The sequence below is a fragment of the Haematobia irritans genome, chromosome 5 (assembly GCF_050003625.1).
Source record: "Haematobia irritans isolate KBUSLIRL chromosome 5, ASM5000362v1, whole genome shotgun sequence".
Taxonomy (NCBI): domain Eukaryota; kingdom Metazoa; phylum Arthropoda; class Insecta; order Diptera; family Muscidae; genus Haematobia; species Haematobia irritans.
This window is the reverse complement of record NC_134401.1, coordinates 92,473,483-92,491,997: the sequence shown is the minus strand read 5'-3', so window position 1 is coordinate 92,491,997 and position 18,515 is coordinate 92,473,483. Positions and strand designations below refer to the sequence as shown.

The following is an 18,515-nucleotide window of genomic DNA, read 5'->3' as shown; positions in this document are numbered from 1 at the left end:
ATAAAATTATTCGTGAGTCACGATATTTTTCGTGAGTCACGGCATTTTTAGTAAGTTGCGACCTTTTCGTGCGTGTGTACAAATTTTCCTTTCGTGAGTGTGCGTGAGCGTGAGGCCTACCACACAATATCGTGTGTGAGTAAGTTTTTTTCGTCGTGAGTGTGCGTGAGCGTGAGTAAACTATTACTCACGTGCACACCTATACTCTGAAGATGGACATGTCTGCCACCTTGCCTATGTCAGTTGGGAACTTAACTTCTGAAATTTTTTCAGTTAAACTTAAACGAAGAAGCGATAACTGCAATTTACTTTCTGTTAGCTGGCAAAACCATGACCGTTAATAATTGTTTAAAATCAGTAGCATGATATGCTAATAAATAAACAAAAAGAAATATATTAGTACAGGGGTGACCAATGATTTAATTCCATGGTGTGTGGGTACCCTAGATTTGGCCCGGCTCTAACCTATTAAATGGTCTTTTAGTTAAAACGCCATACACGCTTTTTTGACGTTTGAAATCTCCCTTTTGTATGGCGAAGCAATTTATAAATATTCAAGCCTAGTGTGAGCCTAGTATAACTAAAATAAAAATAATGTCAACGTAATGATTTAATATTGTTTTTGTAATATTTAGACAAATATATTTTTTGCGAATTATTTTTTTTTTTGTCTTTCAAATATAAATCTTAAATTGTACGAGATAGCTGAGTTTCTTCTTTCAAGAGAAGTGAAAGAAACATTTTTCCAATGTGTGATCATGATTTATGAATATTTTTTAATGGAGTTTTCTTTTCGTTTAAAATCTCCCATTTGAAATCTCCCTTTTGTATGGCGAAGCAATTTATAAATATTCAAGCCTAGTGTGAGCCTAGTATAACTAAAATAAAAATAATGTCAACGTAATGATTTAATATTGTTTTTGTAATATTTAGACAAATATATTTTTTGCGAATTATTTTTTTTTGTCTTTCAAATATAAATCTTAAATTGTACGAGATAGCTGAGTTTCTTCTTTCAAGAGAAGTGAAAGAAACATTTTTCCAATGTGTGATCATGATTTATGAATATTTTTTAATGGAGTTTTCTTTTCGTTTAAAATCTCCCATTTGAAATCTCCCTTTTGTATGGCGAAGCAATTTATAAATATTCAAGCCTAGTGTGAGCCTAGTATAACTAAAATAAAAATAATGTCAACGTAATGATTTAATATTGTTTTTGTAATAAATATTTAGACAAATATATTTTTTGCGAATTATTTTTTTTTTTTGTCTTTCAAATATAAATCTTAAATTGTACGAGATAGCTGAGTTTCTTCTTTCAAGAGAAGTGAAAGAAACATTTTTCCAATGTGTGATCATGATTTATGAATATATTTTAATGGAGTTTTCTTTTCGTTTAAAATCTCCCATTTGAAATCTCCCTTTTGTATGGCGAATCAATTTATAAATATTCAAGCCTAGTGTGAGCCTAGTATAACTAAAATAAAAATGTCAACCAAGGCAGTATTCAGGGGGGATGAGGGGGATCAACCATCCCCACCCCCCCCCCCCCCCGAAATGAATGAATATTTTTATATAAATAAATATATATTTTTAGCTGCATAGAAAAATCTTATCGAAGCTATTGAAGAAAAGCTGGAGGTTTTATTTTGAAAAACGCCTACCTATAAAACTTGCACAAATCATAGAATACTAGTTGAAAAGCCCGTCAAACGACGGTCGAAAAAAATAAATTGTTTTTGTTCTCGCACTACAAATTTCATTTTTGGAAAATGTCTTTCTGCTTTTTATTTGTGTTTGTTGTTCTTTTTGTGAACATGACTCGCTTTGTTTGGCCATATCAACAACGACGAAACAGCCAAACACACATGTGTAAATGAAATGGCGCAAAACCTGCGAAAAGAACCTGCCTAATTCAGCGATGGAAGCACTTGGAGAGTGCAATAAAGAGATATTTCCAAACGTGCATATTCTTTTAAAAATTTTGGTCAGGTTTTTTTTTGAGCGGAAAGGTACTTTTTACTAAATTTCGACAAAAATTTCACTGGAAAATTATTGTCAAGAGACTAAATTTTAAAGAAAATAAAATTTTGACAAAATTGCCTATATAAATAAAATTTTGCAAAAATTTTCTATAGAAATAAAAATTTGCAAAAAAAATCTGTAGAAAAAAAATGTTGCAAAATTTTTTCTATAGAAATAAAATTTTGCAAAAATTTCCTATAGAAATAAAATTTGTACAAAATTTTCAATTGAAATAAAATTTTGCAAAAATTCTATATAGAAATAAAATTTTGACAACATTTTCTACCGAAATAAAAAATCGATAATATAGAATCGCATTCTTTTTTCGACTAAAACATTCTTGAAGTTCAATAAAATCCTGTTTTTGACTATGTCTTTTACAAAATCGAGATTTTCTTCCCACATGAACATGTCTGTTTTGCCATATTTGTAAAAGACTATTAGCAAATAAGATTGATAAAGACTTTCTTAAATTATTAAAATATTTTGTCAAAGCTATTGTGCCATAAATCTGATATCGACTCAAAAATGTCTACACAAAAGGTACCAAATCATTCGCGGGGGTACTACGGTACTGACCGAGGTGAAAAAGTATTGAAAAAAGTACTATAGTACTGCATTTTCCATCCCTGCAGTTACTACGTACTCATCCGAACTTTCATTTTCAACAATGAAGAGATTAAAGACGTATCTTAGAAATTCGACTAGCGAGAGTAGACTCAATGGATTGGCATTAATGTGCCGACTGAAGAAGTAATTGATTTATTTGCTGCCCAAAAAGCCCGTCGGCTCAATTTAATATTATAAAAATATTGTATACATACCTATGCATAAATAAAATTTTCTACACATGAGATTATATGAATATTTTTTTTTTTTAAGTTGAAACCCCCCCCCCCCCCCCCCCCCAAAATTAAAATCCTGGCTACAGCCTTGATGTCAACGTAATGATTTCATATTGTTTTTGTAATATTTAGACAAATATATTTTTTGCGAATTATTTTTTTTTTGTCTTTCAAATATAAATCTTAAATTGTACGAGATAGCTGAGTTTCTTCTTTCAAGAGAAGTGAAAGAAACATTTTTCCAATGTGTGATCATGATTTATGAATATTTTTTAATGGAGTTTTCTTTTCGTTTAAGAAAAAGATAAAGGGTGTTGAAATAAAAATAAAAACAATGATAATACAATTAATTTGCTTGTACTTCGCGAGGAGAATTTAGTGAATTGTTCAATTCATTGGGTTCAGTACATTTCCAGAGACCATAGGTTTTGCCGACCGTTGTCTGCCATAGACGTAAAGTACCATCTTCCGAGCCACTGGCATACAACTCGCCGTCGGGGCTAAATTTGACAGAGTGAACAGGACCAAAATGACCTTTGAAAGATTCTGTGAAAGAAAAATATTAATCCAACGGAATTATTATCTATGTATATGAGTTTTTCCATACCTATCTCATTGCCTGTAATGTAATCAAATTTGTACATTTTGAAATCTTCTCCACCACAAACAAAGACATGTTTATCAGGATGCAAACTGGCTGATGAAACGTTCGTTGGTACTTTAACTTCTTTAAGTTTTTTTAAAGTATCGACATCCCAGAAACTAATGCTGTTACCATGGGTCACAGTAAGTATATGATTATCGGCAGATATCTCTAAACTATTGGGATTGTTGGGGAATGTCAAGTGTTGTACCTCGTTACCGGTCAATCGATCCCAAAGGCGTACTGTTTTATCTTCGGCAGCTGAAATTATACATTTGTCATCGCGACAAAATAGCGCCTGCTTAATAGCACCTCCATGTCCACTATACAATTCTGGCTCAGCCTGTGGCTGTTCCAGATTGAAAACACGCACCAACTTCTCATTGCTGCCGGTGACGATATTCTCCGAGTTGGCATCAAAACCTACCGATTTAACAATGTGGTTGTGTTGGAAACTATGAATTTCTGTGCCGGTAATGGCATTCCATACTTTTCCGGTAAAATCAGCAGCACCAGTTGCCGCCAAAGTAGCAGTTTTATTAAGAGCTACACCCCAGACAGCTCCCTTGTGACCCTCAAAGGTGCCAACCCAATCGCCAGTGTCACCCTGTCGTAACATAGGACTGCCATCTGAAAGAAAAGAAATAATGCAAATTTTGTAAATGATTTAGAGTATATTTGCACACAATATACTCTACAGGAAAAAAAGACAAAACTACATGAAAACAATAAAGGGGGGACCAGGGAAAGAATAAAACTCATTGAATGCGTACATTCGCTTTTTCAATCGTTTTCATATTAAATCGTTGTTAGTGTATTTCACGGAAATAACCTTGACTCGATCACTTGCATCAATGCCAACGACCTGATTACCTACCCTCCATATATCCCTCATCCACATCTATGCTGCACAATGCAATGCAAACTTACATCTAGTCCGACAAGTGTTGTCGACGCCAACAGCCACAACGACTGCATTCAACAAACATTCCGTAAGCAAACAAAGCAGCATCCAAAGGCCCCAATGAAAATAAAACGTTGCTGCAGTCTGTCTGTCGCTACTCACGCAAAATCAAAGGAAAAGTAAATTGCATTCAATTTTTTATTAAATGATCTACAGTTGTTTCGTATGTTTATTAAGCTATTCACAAAGTTAAATCACAAAAAAATTATAGTAGTGTGCGCTACTATGGTACCCACTATGTTTTTAAGAATATCATGTCTAAAACAATAGTTTGTGAGCTATTTTTTATATTTTGCACTTGGATTTTTTATTGTTAAATATTTTTGTTAGTACGTTCAATTATTGTGGATCAATAATTGAATCAATAATTGCGTCGAATTGCTTCTTGGAGAAGATCTGGATCTGTAGTTTTTTATTCACAAATGCAAACATTGCTTGAACATCTTTGAGAACGTTAAAAACTTTGCTGGGTGTGAAAATATACCAACCAGAAACATTGGATTTAGACATTATAAAATTGATTAAATCACAACTAATTTTTAATTTTTTTATTTATTTATACTTTTAATTAACCTACCAACGACCTTCAGGGCATGTTAATAGAATTTAGTACAATTCAGGACAAGTAGCTTTAAATTAACTTTTAAGCTATACTAGCACAAAATGTTTTCATAAAAATTTGGTTTATTTTACATAAAATGGGTGCAAGCAAACATATTCATGCCTATTCTGAATCTCACCGCACTGAACACCACACAGCCCACATTCTTCACCCCTCTCAACAAGTAAGTTGTTCTGACTCACACGTGAGAAAACTTTTAGAAATTTCTGATCGAAAAATGTAAACAGCTGATTTTTTCTGCAATACATTTTATTTGCAGACAGGAATCATAAAATTAACCTATTTTGCAGGAAACTTGCAACTGAATGTGGAAAAAACAACCCCTAAAAATATACACCAGTCAGAAGAAATTTTCTTTCAAATTTTAGATAGTTTTATAAAATATTATTTCGTGGTATACTCAGCTGATTTTACTCGCTTGAGTACAGAAAATTGGCAACATTTAATATCGCAGAACTTTGTTTATAAATGAAATTAGGCAACGTTTCTTTTTGTTTTTTGTATTTTTTAAATATATAAGTGAATTTAAATTTGATTTTTTTTTTATTTTACATGGTATTGGCGTGTAATGGGTTAAGTGTGACACCTCACGAAATGGATACATGTGTGTACCAGAACAGGCACGATTGTCAGTATGAAAGCCTTGCATAGATAATTGAATGTTTGATAAATATAAAAAAATTTCTATAGAAATAAAATTTTGACAAAATTTTCTACAGAAATAAAATTTTGACAAAAATTTTTATAGATATACAATTTTGACAAAATTTTCTATAGAAATAAAATATTGACAAAATTTTCTATAGAAATAAAATTTTGACAAAATTTTCTATAGAAATAAAATTTTGAAAAAATGTTCTATAGAAATAAAATTTGGCAACATTTTCTATAGAAATAAAATGTTGACAAAATTTTCCATAGAAATAAAATTTTGACAAAATTTTCCATAGAAATAAAATTTTGACAAAATTTTCCATAGAAATAAAATTTTGACAAAATTTTCCATAGAAATTAAATTTTGACAAAATTTTCCATAGAAATAAAATTTTGACAAAATTTTCCATAGCAATAAAATTTTGACAAAATTTCCCATAGAAATAAAATTTTGACAAAAATTTTTATAGAAATACAATTTTGACAAAATTTTCTATAGAAATAAAATTTGGCAAAATTTTCTATAGAAATAAAATCTTGACAAAATTTTCCATAGAAATAAAATTTTAACAAAATTGTCCATAGAAATAATATTTTGACAAAATTTTCTATAGAAATAAAATTTGACAAAATTTTATATAGAAATAAAATCTTGACAAAATTTTCTATAGAAATAAAATTTTGACAAAATTTTCTATAGAAATAAAATTTTGACATTTTCTATAGAAATAAAATGTTGACAAAATTTTCCATAGAAATGAAATTTTGACAAAATTTTCCATGGAAATAAAATTTTGACAAAAGTTTCCATAGAAATAAAATTTTGACAAAATTTTCCATAGAAATAAAATTTTGACAAAATTTTCCATAGAAATAAAATTTTGGCAACATTTTCTATAGAAATAAAATCTTGACAAAATTTTCTATAGAAATAAAATCTTGACAAAATTTTCTATAGAAATAAAAATTTGACAAAATTTTCTATAGAAATAAAATTTTGGAAAAATCCCCAATACTGAAAACACTGAGCATCGTTTCTTCCTATCCTTTTTCAGTTTATTATTCATTTAGGATAAACATAACAATACGTTATTTATTAATTAATTTATTATAATTACATATTATAATATACTTATTTATACGGGCGCTAGGCTATCGGCCTAATTAATTTTTTCGGGAACGGGATCCGAGAATTCCCAAGATTTTACCATGTTATCGCTTCCGCTTTTTTGGTGATTGATTATTTATTTACGTAATGTACAAAAAGAATATGAGATTGTTATAATTACAGTACAGGCGAATGTTATCCATTGTGAAAACTAATTAAAGCTTTTATCAATCTAATATAAAATATTAACATCATTATACCTAAAAGTAATATTTGTCGTCAATTTTACATTTGTGAAACCAAAGCAGAATAAAATAAAAAATGGAATTAATTACATGGGATTTCAAAAGAAAAATTTTAGCTTATGTAGAAATGCAAAAATTATAAAAACGGTAAGCAAATATTTAAAATAAATAAAATAGTAATGAAATTAAAACAAATAACAAATATAAGATTGAAATTAAATGGATATAAAAATTACAATATTAAAAAATAAAATTAAATGGTGTATAAGATAGGTTAAACAAAATATAACCAAGTTAGAAATGTAAATAAACAAAATATAATAACTAAATAAGTAAAAACATTAAAAATGTGGTATTCAATAGACATGTATACTCAGCTATAGGCGAAAATGATCAAATAACATTAGTTTACACTGAAAATGTACACTTGATGGGAGTCGACTTTTCTTATGTATTTTGATCTGCTGAATTCGAAAAAAATAATGTTTAAAAAGTTTTTTGAGATATCCCGTTATTTCAAATTTTTCGCTAAACAAATTATATCTGGATTTACAAATGTCCGATTATTTCTCTGTGGCCGAGAGACATTTTTGTATGGGTGCGTTGCTCATATTTGCATGATTTGACATCGGATTTGTTCAATCAATTGCTTACAACTTTGTCATTTTTCGGTAGTTTGTCTTCTAGTTGGTCTTATTACTTACGTTAGATTATCATCTATACGACCATGGAGAGAAAAACAATTTTTTAATAGTTTAGAATTTTCTGGCGGAAAAGGTCCATTGTAATATGCGATTTTTTTTTTTTTGAAAATTTTGCCTTTTCGCATCGATATGTGAACCAAAGAATTTATTACAGATCCAATTATAAACGATTATTCGTCATCTGAATACCTTTCATTTATGTACGAACAACGATATCATCGGATATTTCTAACTCGAGATATAATTTGTTTAATGAAAAAAGAGCGAAAAACTAAAAATAACGGGATATCTCAAAAACTGTTCCATAAAAAATGTTTAAAATTTTTTCGAATTCAGCAGATGAATATACACAAGTGTACATGAAAAAAATGTAAACTAGTGTAATTTATGTTTGAATTGCAAAATGTCACTTGTGGTTTGAATATTATGTGGGAAGTCTTCCAAAGTCGTATGGATGCTATGAAAAATTGCCAATAAGAGACCAATGTACGATGTATCAGTGGTATAAGTCGTTCCCCCTGTTAGAACGAGCAAATCTAAGTCTATCGAATAAGTATGCTGGAACTTCAGAGTGTACCATCCTGTGTAGAAATAAAAGGCTCCTAATTGACATTAATTCCCTGAACGAAATGCCATACATTGTGCTGCAGAATTGTGTGACAAGAGTCGCGACGCTTCAAACTGTAAACGTAACGCGTAACATTACTAACCGAATCGTAGCTTGCAAATAGTTCAACGCCATATAAAACACCCGGTATTATGTAACATTTAGCCAAAAGATACCTTACCCTAAGAGGAGTGTAATAGTGAGTTGACCAAAGAGTCCGCAGTTTGGAATAACTCTGTCCGATTGCTTATGTGATTGGACCAGGTGAGGGTGTTGTTAAACATTACACCAAGATTCCTAGCATTCGTAACGTTTGAAATGTGTTTATTATTTATTCTAACACTAAGCAAGATATTGCAATCCTCTTGCCAATCGTGATGCATTTTGATTTTGACGGATTGAGGCAAAGTCCATTTGCCGTCGCCCAGATGTAAATTTTAGACAAGTCAAGGTTTAGTTTATAAATACAATCATTAAGTTCTGCAACTTGGCTCAAAATATTCAACTGTACGTCATCTGCATACAAGTGTACCCTACTGAACGAAAAATGGCAAGCAAATCGGAAAATTTTGATCCAATTTTTAAAAAGTCCGGCAAGAGGGAGGCCCTACCCTCCCTACCAGATATCAAAAAAATGAAGTACCCTTTATTAATTTCATAGCGTTCCCTAAGTCCTTTGCAAATTTGTAGCAAATCGAAGACGTTTATTTATCTCACAGTTCACCGATCAAATTTCGAACAAACATGTAACGGATCTTTGTATAGAGGCCACACCCATCCTCCCATGAAAATTTCAAGCAAATCGAAGAACTTTGATTCAATTTTCAAAAAGTCTGACAGGGGCTGTCCCCGTGCCCGACCAGATATCAAAATATGAAGTCCCCTATTTTCACCACATGATCACAAACAAACTTATATAGAGATAGATATCGTAAAATAGGAGACTTTAACAAATTAGAATAGACTATTTGGAATTCTCGTTTCTTTGAAATAAAATATATTATAATACTACACATGTAATACTACACAACATGTAACTATAATTATTTAACACTACAAAATTATTCCCAACTATCCCGCATTATAATGCATATGACCATGTTTGCATGTTTTTTAACAAAAAATTTAATAAAAATATTCAATTTAAGACTGCTTTATACAATCAATAATGTAAACATATAACAACTAATCAAGGTGATCGAGAATATTCCCCACAAATGCACACACAAAAGCTACATAGCAGAGAGAATATTAAAAAAAAAAACAAACTTCCAATGCGATAAAACTATTTGTAATATCAAAAATTAACAAAGCACAAAGAAAATATGATGGCATGTACCGCAATGCGTACAGTTCCATGTAAAAGCAAATCGATTACATATGCTGTACGGGTAAAACTGTGTGCCTTATTCTTATACCCGGATAGATCTATACAATAAATAGGAAATTGTCCAAAGTGCCATGTTAGAGAATTCATAGAAATTGGCTACACTTGGAAAGTTGTTTCCATATGGTTAAAATTGCTCCATTAGAAAATTTGTTGAAAACGAAAATCAAAAAATTTGATATTTTCAAGAAACACGTACGAGCGAGATAGAAATTGTAATGAGAATAAATCAGAAAACTTTTTCAAAATATTGAAAGGTCTAATGTTCGATTTATTCTAAATTTGAAAAAGTCGACTTTCTACTATTCGACTTTTGTAAAAGTTGGTCTTTTGCCGCCAAAAATCATGGTAATACCGGCTTTAACTACACAATTATTGGCATAAAAAAATAAACATAAACGTTTATAGAAATTAATTCACAAACAACAGCTTTAAAAAAGGCACAACAAATTTCTTCGACTGTAAATGATTTGCAAATAATGTATTAAAAACATTATTTTCGAAATGCCCGCACCGATTGCAGGTACTACAAGAATCTCTCACAAAACAAAACAATCACAATAATGAGCGACAACGAGAACTTTCAAGGTACTTCCCGTATGTGCAGTGAGTTTATCATCATCGAATCAATAACAAGACGTCATATGCTATTGTTCGTATGCCTTTACATCCAAAATGTGGAACTCTTATTGGCTTAAAGGAAATTAATTACAGCTGCCTGTTTGATTTGCAAAGAGTAACTGCAATGTGACAATTACTTATGCATTTTGAATATTGTAATCATTTACAACTCTTATTAGTAGTTGTTCCCACTTTGTTTTCTAAATCACTAAAATAGTTTTTTTTTATTTTATTTTTTTTTTTCTAATTAAAAAAAAATCATGTATCTTTACACATTCTTTGTTCTTCTCTTATATAATTTATTATTGCTAGTTTTTATTCTAATTTTTATACCCTAAACCACATAGTCGTCAGGGTATAATAAGTTTGATCTGCCAAAAAATGTGCCTACCAGAAATATTGATTTTAGACCCCATAAAATATATACCGATCGACTCGGAATCACCTCCTGAGTCGATCTAGCGCTTGGTGTCCGTCCGTCTGTCCATGTATTTGTTGTTCACAGGATTCCGTTCGCAATTATTAAGCGATTTTGATGCAATTTGGTACAGGGAGTTTTTTGGGCACAAGGACGAACGCTATTGAATTTGGAAGAAATCGGATCAAATTTAGATATAGCTCCCATATATGTATCGCCCGATTTGGGCAAATGGCGTTACGTTGCGCTTTTTTACAAACGGATCGTCACCAAATTTGGCAAAAAATAGTCTTTTTATCGCCCACCAAGTCTGCAAAATTTCATCCAAATCGGTTCAGATTTAGATATAGCTCTCATATATATGCATCGCCCGATTTTCCCAAATTTGGCCATAGAACCCTTATTTATTAACCGATCTTACTCAAAGTTAGCTAAATCCAGTCCTCTATAGTACTAGCGGTATGTCAAAATTTCATCGAAATCGGTTCAGATGTAGATATAGCTCCCATATATGTATCGCCCGATTTTGAAAAATTTGCCCCTAATAACCTTATGTTTGATGCCTCATATCTTAACTGATCTTATTCAAATTGTGCACAAGGTAACCTTTTGTGGTATTAATCAAACCTGCAAAATATTATGCAAATTGGTTCAGATTTACATATAGCTTCCATATATACATCGCTCGATGCATATATTAGAAGTCGGTAACAACGGTTACCACACGCGCCAAAAAAAATCTACAAAAATTTGAAGCAAATCTTACCACAAATCTACCAAACAAATGTTTCTATAGAAAATTTTGTCAAAATTTTATTTCTGCAAAAAATTATGTCAAAACTTTATTTCTATACAAGATTTTGTCAAAATTTTATTTCTATAGAAAATATTGTCAAATTTTATTTCTATACAAAATTTTGTCAAAATTTTATTTCTATAGAAAATTTTGTCAAGATTTTATTTCTATCGAAAATTTTGTCAAAATTTTATATCTATAGAAAATTTTGTCAAATTTTACTTCTATACAAAATTTTGTCAAAATTTTATTTCTATAGAAAATTTTGTCAAGATTTTATTTCTATAGAAAATTTTGTCAAAATTTTATATCAATAGAAAATTTTGTCAAAATTTTATTTTGTCAAAATTTTATTTCTATAGATTTTTTTTATATTTATCAAACATTCAATTATCTATGTAAGGCTTTCATACTGACAATCGTGCCTGTTCTGGTACACACATGTATCCATTTCGTGAGGTGTCACACTTAACCCATTACACGCCAATACCATGTAAATTTTGACAAAATTGTCTAAAGATATACAATTTTGTCAAATTTTTTCTATAAAAAATTCTGGCAAAACTTTATGTCTATAGAAATTTTTTTCAAAATTGTATTTCAATAGAACATTTTTTTCAAAATATTATTTTTATAGAAAATTGTCCCAAAATTTTATTTAAATGGATTTTTCTCAAAATTTTATTTCTATAGAAAAATTTCTCAAAAAAAATTTTAATAGAAACTGTTTCAAAATTTTATTTTTATATAAACTTTTGGCTTTTTATTTCTATAGAGATTTAATTTACCAAAACATCAAGAATTTTACTAATCTACCAAACAGAAAAAATTTACTATTTTTGGTAGAATTCTACCAACTGTGACATGTGGTTTAAGATAATAAAGCACATAGAACCATTTTTGTTTAAGTTTAACGAAAAACATTGTAGGAAACATTTTTTTGGGAATGTAGCGGAAAGTAGGGGACTTTTTTTATCCGAAAATTTTCAATGGCACCAGTGACTATAGCTCCTAATATGAAACATTTCCGTTCAGATTGAGATTTTTCTCAAAATTTTATTTCTATAGAAAACTTTCTTAAAAAAAAATTAATAGAAACTTGTTCAAAATTTTATTTTTATATAAAATTTAGGCTTTTTATTTCTATAGAGATTTAATTTACCAAAACATCAAGAATTCTACTAATCTACCAAACAGAAAAAAATGTACTATTTTTGGTAGAATTCTACCAACTGTGGCAACCGTTTTTCATGTGGTTTAAGATAATAAAGCACATAGAACCATTTTTGTTTTGTAAATTTTGTTTAAGTTTAACGAAAAACATTGTAGGGAACATTTTTTGGGAATGTAGCGGAAAGTAGGGGACTTTTTTGTCCGAAAATTTTCAATGGCACCAGTGACTGCAGTTCCTAATATGAAACATTTCCGTTCAGATTGAGACAAAGCACCCATAAACATGTACCCCTTAGTTTTTTATAAATACGGAACTGCGGTTTTTCTCCCAAACCTATATCAATGTTACCCCACAAATGATTATGTTTACTAATTCAGTAGGGGTGGTTTAGGGAATGATATAGTCGGCCCCGCCCGACTTTCTACTTTACTCACTTGTTATTTTGTTATTTTTGGTCAAATTTATATATATTTTTATATATGACTTTTGTAGGTTTTTTTTATAACCATTTTATTTATATTGGCCTAAAGGCTTGATTTTTATACAATAAATATAAATAAATAAATAAAACCGCGTTAGTTTGATAAAATTATTTATATTTTAAGCAACAACACAAAATTTTTTGAGACAAGCAAGACAATTGAAAAATGTTTGTAGTTTGTTCCTATTTCATTAAATATCAATTATTTTTTACTTTTTTAATTAAATTTTTTTAATTAAGAAATTTTTGTTATTGTAATAAAAATCAATGAAGGGAAAAATCTAAAGTTGAAGTAAAACAAGTATTGATGACAAGTTATTTAAAACTCCATATGAAAATTCTAAACTATGTGAAATGAGCAACAAATAGGTTGAACGGCCAAAATTGGTTGCTTTCGTCGAAAACATTGGAAAAATCAACAAATTGGCTTCAAATAACCGAAAACTGATACCGTATTTTCGTATGGGAAAATGTTGTGCGAAACATCTCATCAACGAGCAGTTATTTAGTATAAGCGTGCACAATTCGGGAAAATTAATGTTCAATTCATAAAACAATGAACATGATGTAAAAGAAAACGTGTTTTAAAATCTGATCTTACAGGTCAAGGTTATTATGCTTCGATAACCGGATTTTTATTCTATCCTACGAAATAACAACAAGAAAGGGTTATGTTTTTTTTTTTTTTTGAAACGTTATCCAGTAGAGTTATCGACATTCACACATATATATTTGCTCAAACCAAATCGACTATATTTGCCATACAAAATTTACAAAATCCCAGAATGTTTTAGAATGTGTTAATTCACGTAGGTTCAAATTATTTCAAAATGATATTAAAAATTATACTCACAATTAATGATTTTTGTGAAGAAGTTTTTCCGAATTTATGAATATGTTGTGAAATATTCTAGATTAAAATTTCATTTCATTTATTTACGATAAGGAGTCAAATAAATAGACCTAAAATCCTGCATCACACAAAATTGTAATAAAATTCATATAAACTTCAAAAATTATATATAAAAAACTAGATAACAATCATAAAGACAATGGAGTAGAAAACAGAAGTAATAATAAAATGTATTTATAAATAGTAAGTATACTTACTATAATGTTACATATTAAGATATAGTAGGAGAAAATTTCTCCATAAAAAGTACGTTAATGTTTCTTTAAAATTACGAAGAAGTTTAGTTGTTACATATTTTCCATTTGGGACATAAAAGTGTTTTTAATAATGTGATTGAGTGTATACCTTTATTCAATTTGGTGATAGGATGTTATGAATAAAATTTAGGCAATCCAACTGAAAATTACGCTAGTTTACAAAATTAATTTTTTTTCATGTACTTTTGACGAGAGGTGCCTTTTCCTATCTGCTAAATTCGAAAATGAAGGTTACACATTTTTTTGACAGTTTTTGAGATATCCCGTTATTTTTAGTTTGTCGGCATTTTTTACTAAACAAATTATATCTTGAGCTAGAAATGTCCGACATTTCAAGCAAATACCTATAATGACTTGTATTATCTATCAACATATAGTCCGCATGGGCTCGGTTTGATTAAATAAATATAAATACACAAGAAAAGACATCTCTCATCAAATGTAAATTTTCAGTGAAAACTAGTGTTATTCAAAAACTAAAGTTTAATGCAGTATTGGCATTTTTCATAGTCGTTACAATAACCAATTGAATTTTGGACAACATTTTTTTGTTTTGTTATATAGAAAACACAAGAATGGATTTTCTCAACGGTCGCCGCCTAAAAATCTATGCTCGAAATCTACTAAAAGTGGATTTGAAATCCTTTTCTTATAAGGCAAATGACAGTTGAAATTCATATACGCAGCGCTGTTAATGATCTACGTAGCACTCTTAACTCCCTTATGATGCCCTGTTAACTCATTAACAGAGCTCTGTTTTTCGCTAAAATCGGAATTTATCTTCACGGAAATGGCAAATGACACATACTGAAAATTAAACCTATAAAATGAAGATATAATATGAATATAGTTACAATATTGTCTAACGCGTATATCCCAAACTATCCCGTATTTCTTATTTGGGCGCTCAATATGCTATCATATTTTAAAAAGAATTTTTTGACGAAAATGATTAAGAACTTGTGATCAATTAAATCAATAAAAAGAAAATACCTGATACAAATATATACACGCCTAAATATATATACCAGTTTCAGTGCGGAGTCTAACAGAAAAACCATACCCAAATTATGCCATCGCAATTCAAAATTCGTAAAAGTGTAGAAGTCGAAATTTTATATTTCCAAACATTCAATATGTCGAAGTCGATTTTTGGATTTTTGATGCTGTACCCGTCATATTTTATTTATTTATTTTATTTATTTTATTTCATTTATTTCATATAGTACCCAAAGCCTACAAGGCCAATACATTAATATTTTATATTTACTTAATATTTTAGACAAATATATATTATGAAATTAAATTTTAATGTATTCAAATGACAAAAATGTACAAAAGTAATCTAAATTGAATAATTAATTCGTGGCTATTGCTGCGAGTCGGCAAGAAAACATTTTCGATATGCAGGAAAATAATTAAGACTATTTCTTTCCTATGGCCTCCTCTATCGAATCTATATACGGATATTTTTGGATCCAACTTAAGATCCAGACTAAATCGTGATATACCTGGTATACCGCTATGAAATGAGCGTTTTTTCATGTGGTACCCATTTTCCACTCTTTTGGATCTTTCCCATAGCTTTTATTCGGTCAGAAATTTTTTGCTGTGCAACATTTAATATTGCTGCCATTTGTTTTTGACTCAAAGTGTCATCCCCATCCAATTCGGCGTCTTCACTTTTTTGGTGGTCTTCCACGTTCTTCATTTCTCACATCAAAATCATTAATTCTGAACCGTTGAAACCATCTTTTGCATTTTTCTCGACAAGCATTCGATGCGACTCTGCAGCACTTTTCTTCAAATTAAAACAAAAAATTAATGATTTTCGAAAATCATCAATTTCTGGTACAAAATTCGACATTTTTAACACGATGAACAAATATGATGTTGTCTGTTCAATGACTTGATGTATACTAAATATCTTTTTCACAGATGTCATAGCAAATAAACAAAAAAAATAAGGGCACGTTCACAAAAATGTTCTCTATCGACATTTGTATCTTGACGCTCACTTCATACCGGTATACCTGGTACACGTGCCTTGTGTGACAGTGCTAAGTATTGGTACGTTCATGGACCAAAATGCCAGTGGCAGACTTCATGAATACGATTGAAGAGCGGCCATAGCCAGTCAAATTTAGCCATACAATCGCTTGAGATGTAATATTACTATGGTTGACTGTCCCTAGGATCAAATTCCATCACGTGCGCTCAATTAACCACAAAATATTGGCACTTTAAGAATTGTTCTATTGGGAAATTTCTCGACAGTGTATGTTTGGATGATGATTAAATGAGATTTCTAGATTGGCAGATCCAATCTGAACATGGTAAAACTTACTTTCATCTATTGCAAAAATATGCACTACTTACTTTTTAATGAAATGAACAAAATTCCCTTTTTTGCGTATTTGGTAAAAATAGTACATTTTAAGCAGAAAATATTAAGTAAAAATTTTGTCGGAAGAGCGTAGTTTTCGAGATACCGATCCTTAAAAATTGTGTATAGGTGGGCGGCCTTCGGCCGGGGTTTGAGACTTTCTCCTATGGACAGGGTCCAAAGTGGGCGAACGCGAACCCAAAAAGGATAGGTAGCCTGCCTTCGGCCGGGGTTTGAGGCTTTCTCCTATGTACAGAGTCCAAAGTGGGCTAACGCGAACCCAGGACATCTCCGGGTCAATGTTATTCTAAATATATTACTTTTAGAATGATTACGTGCGATGGATACTAAATCCAATATACGTGATAATGAAAACTTTAGGGGCCCGTAACTCCGAAAATAGATCTTTCCGACACAAAGTGGTATATATGACATTTTGTGTTTAGAATCGAAAAGTCTACACGCTGGCCAAAATTTGGACCATTCGGACCACTTGTACTAAAGTAGATTTAAGCCAATAATAGAATATGATGGGAAGAATAAAATAGATTCCACAACCCAAATACTGCCTTGGTATATGTCTGCCGACATGAGAGAGGGGTAACCTGGACCTTCTTTTCAAAGATTTGTTAAAGCACTTTCGTTCTTAATTAAGGACTTGTGTCATTGTTCTTAAAGTATATAAAAACGTCGGATTATATGTATAAATGATTTGTAATAACAGCAAGTACCCTACGGGAAATGGACCTATACAGGACTAGTCCCTGGTGTGCATGGACCAGTCCTAATTCTGGTCAAGACTATATGGAAGGGACCGGTCACTTTAACATGGGTTTGTCATTGACGGGGTAAATTTGCATTTTAGGACACGCCTTGGACTCGTTCCTAAGGACACGTCCTGGGGCATTTTAGTAGTAGCACTCCATAGACAGGTCCTCATGAACCAGTCTCGGCCAAACTCTTAGAAATCTGTTTCAGTTTGCCAGTATGGAAATCATTAAATTATCACTATTTAAAAACTGCGACAAACTGGATCACCGATACCACTCCTATGATATGTCCGTCAGTGGCAATTTGCACCAATTTCCCGTAGGCTATATACTAGTGGAATCTTCCATGTCAATCATATATACGAAGTGTGCGATCTAATAGACATAACAAAAAAAGTAGTATCAGCTACAAACTTACCTTTGCAGGCTGATATTAGAAAGTATCCACTATCGCAAATATCACTAAAATCCAAATGGACCACTGGACGTGTATGGCCACTGCAAGTTAATGGGATTTGACGAAGATTGGTGGTCATCTTTACGAAATTATTTAGTATTTTTTCCACTACAAAAATTTCGATTTCCTTCTTTAAGATACAATTTTATTTTTTATATATGTTACTTCTTCACAATTTTATTACACTTTTATCTTTCACTTTTGCTGTTGTTGTTTTTTCCCTTTAAAAATTGTGTCACAATTAGGCTTTTGTTTTTACCCTCGGTCAACGGGTGTGCCGCACAAAAGCAAAAAATTTGCCTTGAAATTGTATTACTTTTAACTTTTAATCAATTAAACTTAAAATTTCAACCACTAGATGATGTTTGTTTTTATTCTACGGAAGTTGGATATGTTATGACTTAAAGCAAGTGACTTAAAAATTTTTAGTGCGTGAAG

The 18,515-nt window shown here is 30.7% G+C and overlaps 1 protein-coding gene across 1 annotated transcript; it reads right to left on the bottom strand.

Annotated features, from left to right (window-relative positions):
• Positions 1-2,976: 2,976 nt before the first annotated feature.
• wmd (serine-threonine kinase receptor-associated protein wmd) lies at positions 2,977-18,515 on the bottom strand. Its single transcript, XM_075310705.1, has 3 exons — positions 18,039-18,515; positions 3,478-4,143; positions 2,977-3,416 (listed from the first exon to the last, which is right to left on the bottom strand). Exons 1-3 carry the CDS (start codon positions 18,154-18,156, stop codon positions 3,217-3,219), a joined length of 984 nt encoding a protein of 327 aa, XP_075166820.1. The 5' UTR covers positions 18,157-18,515; the 3' UTR covers positions 2,977-3,216.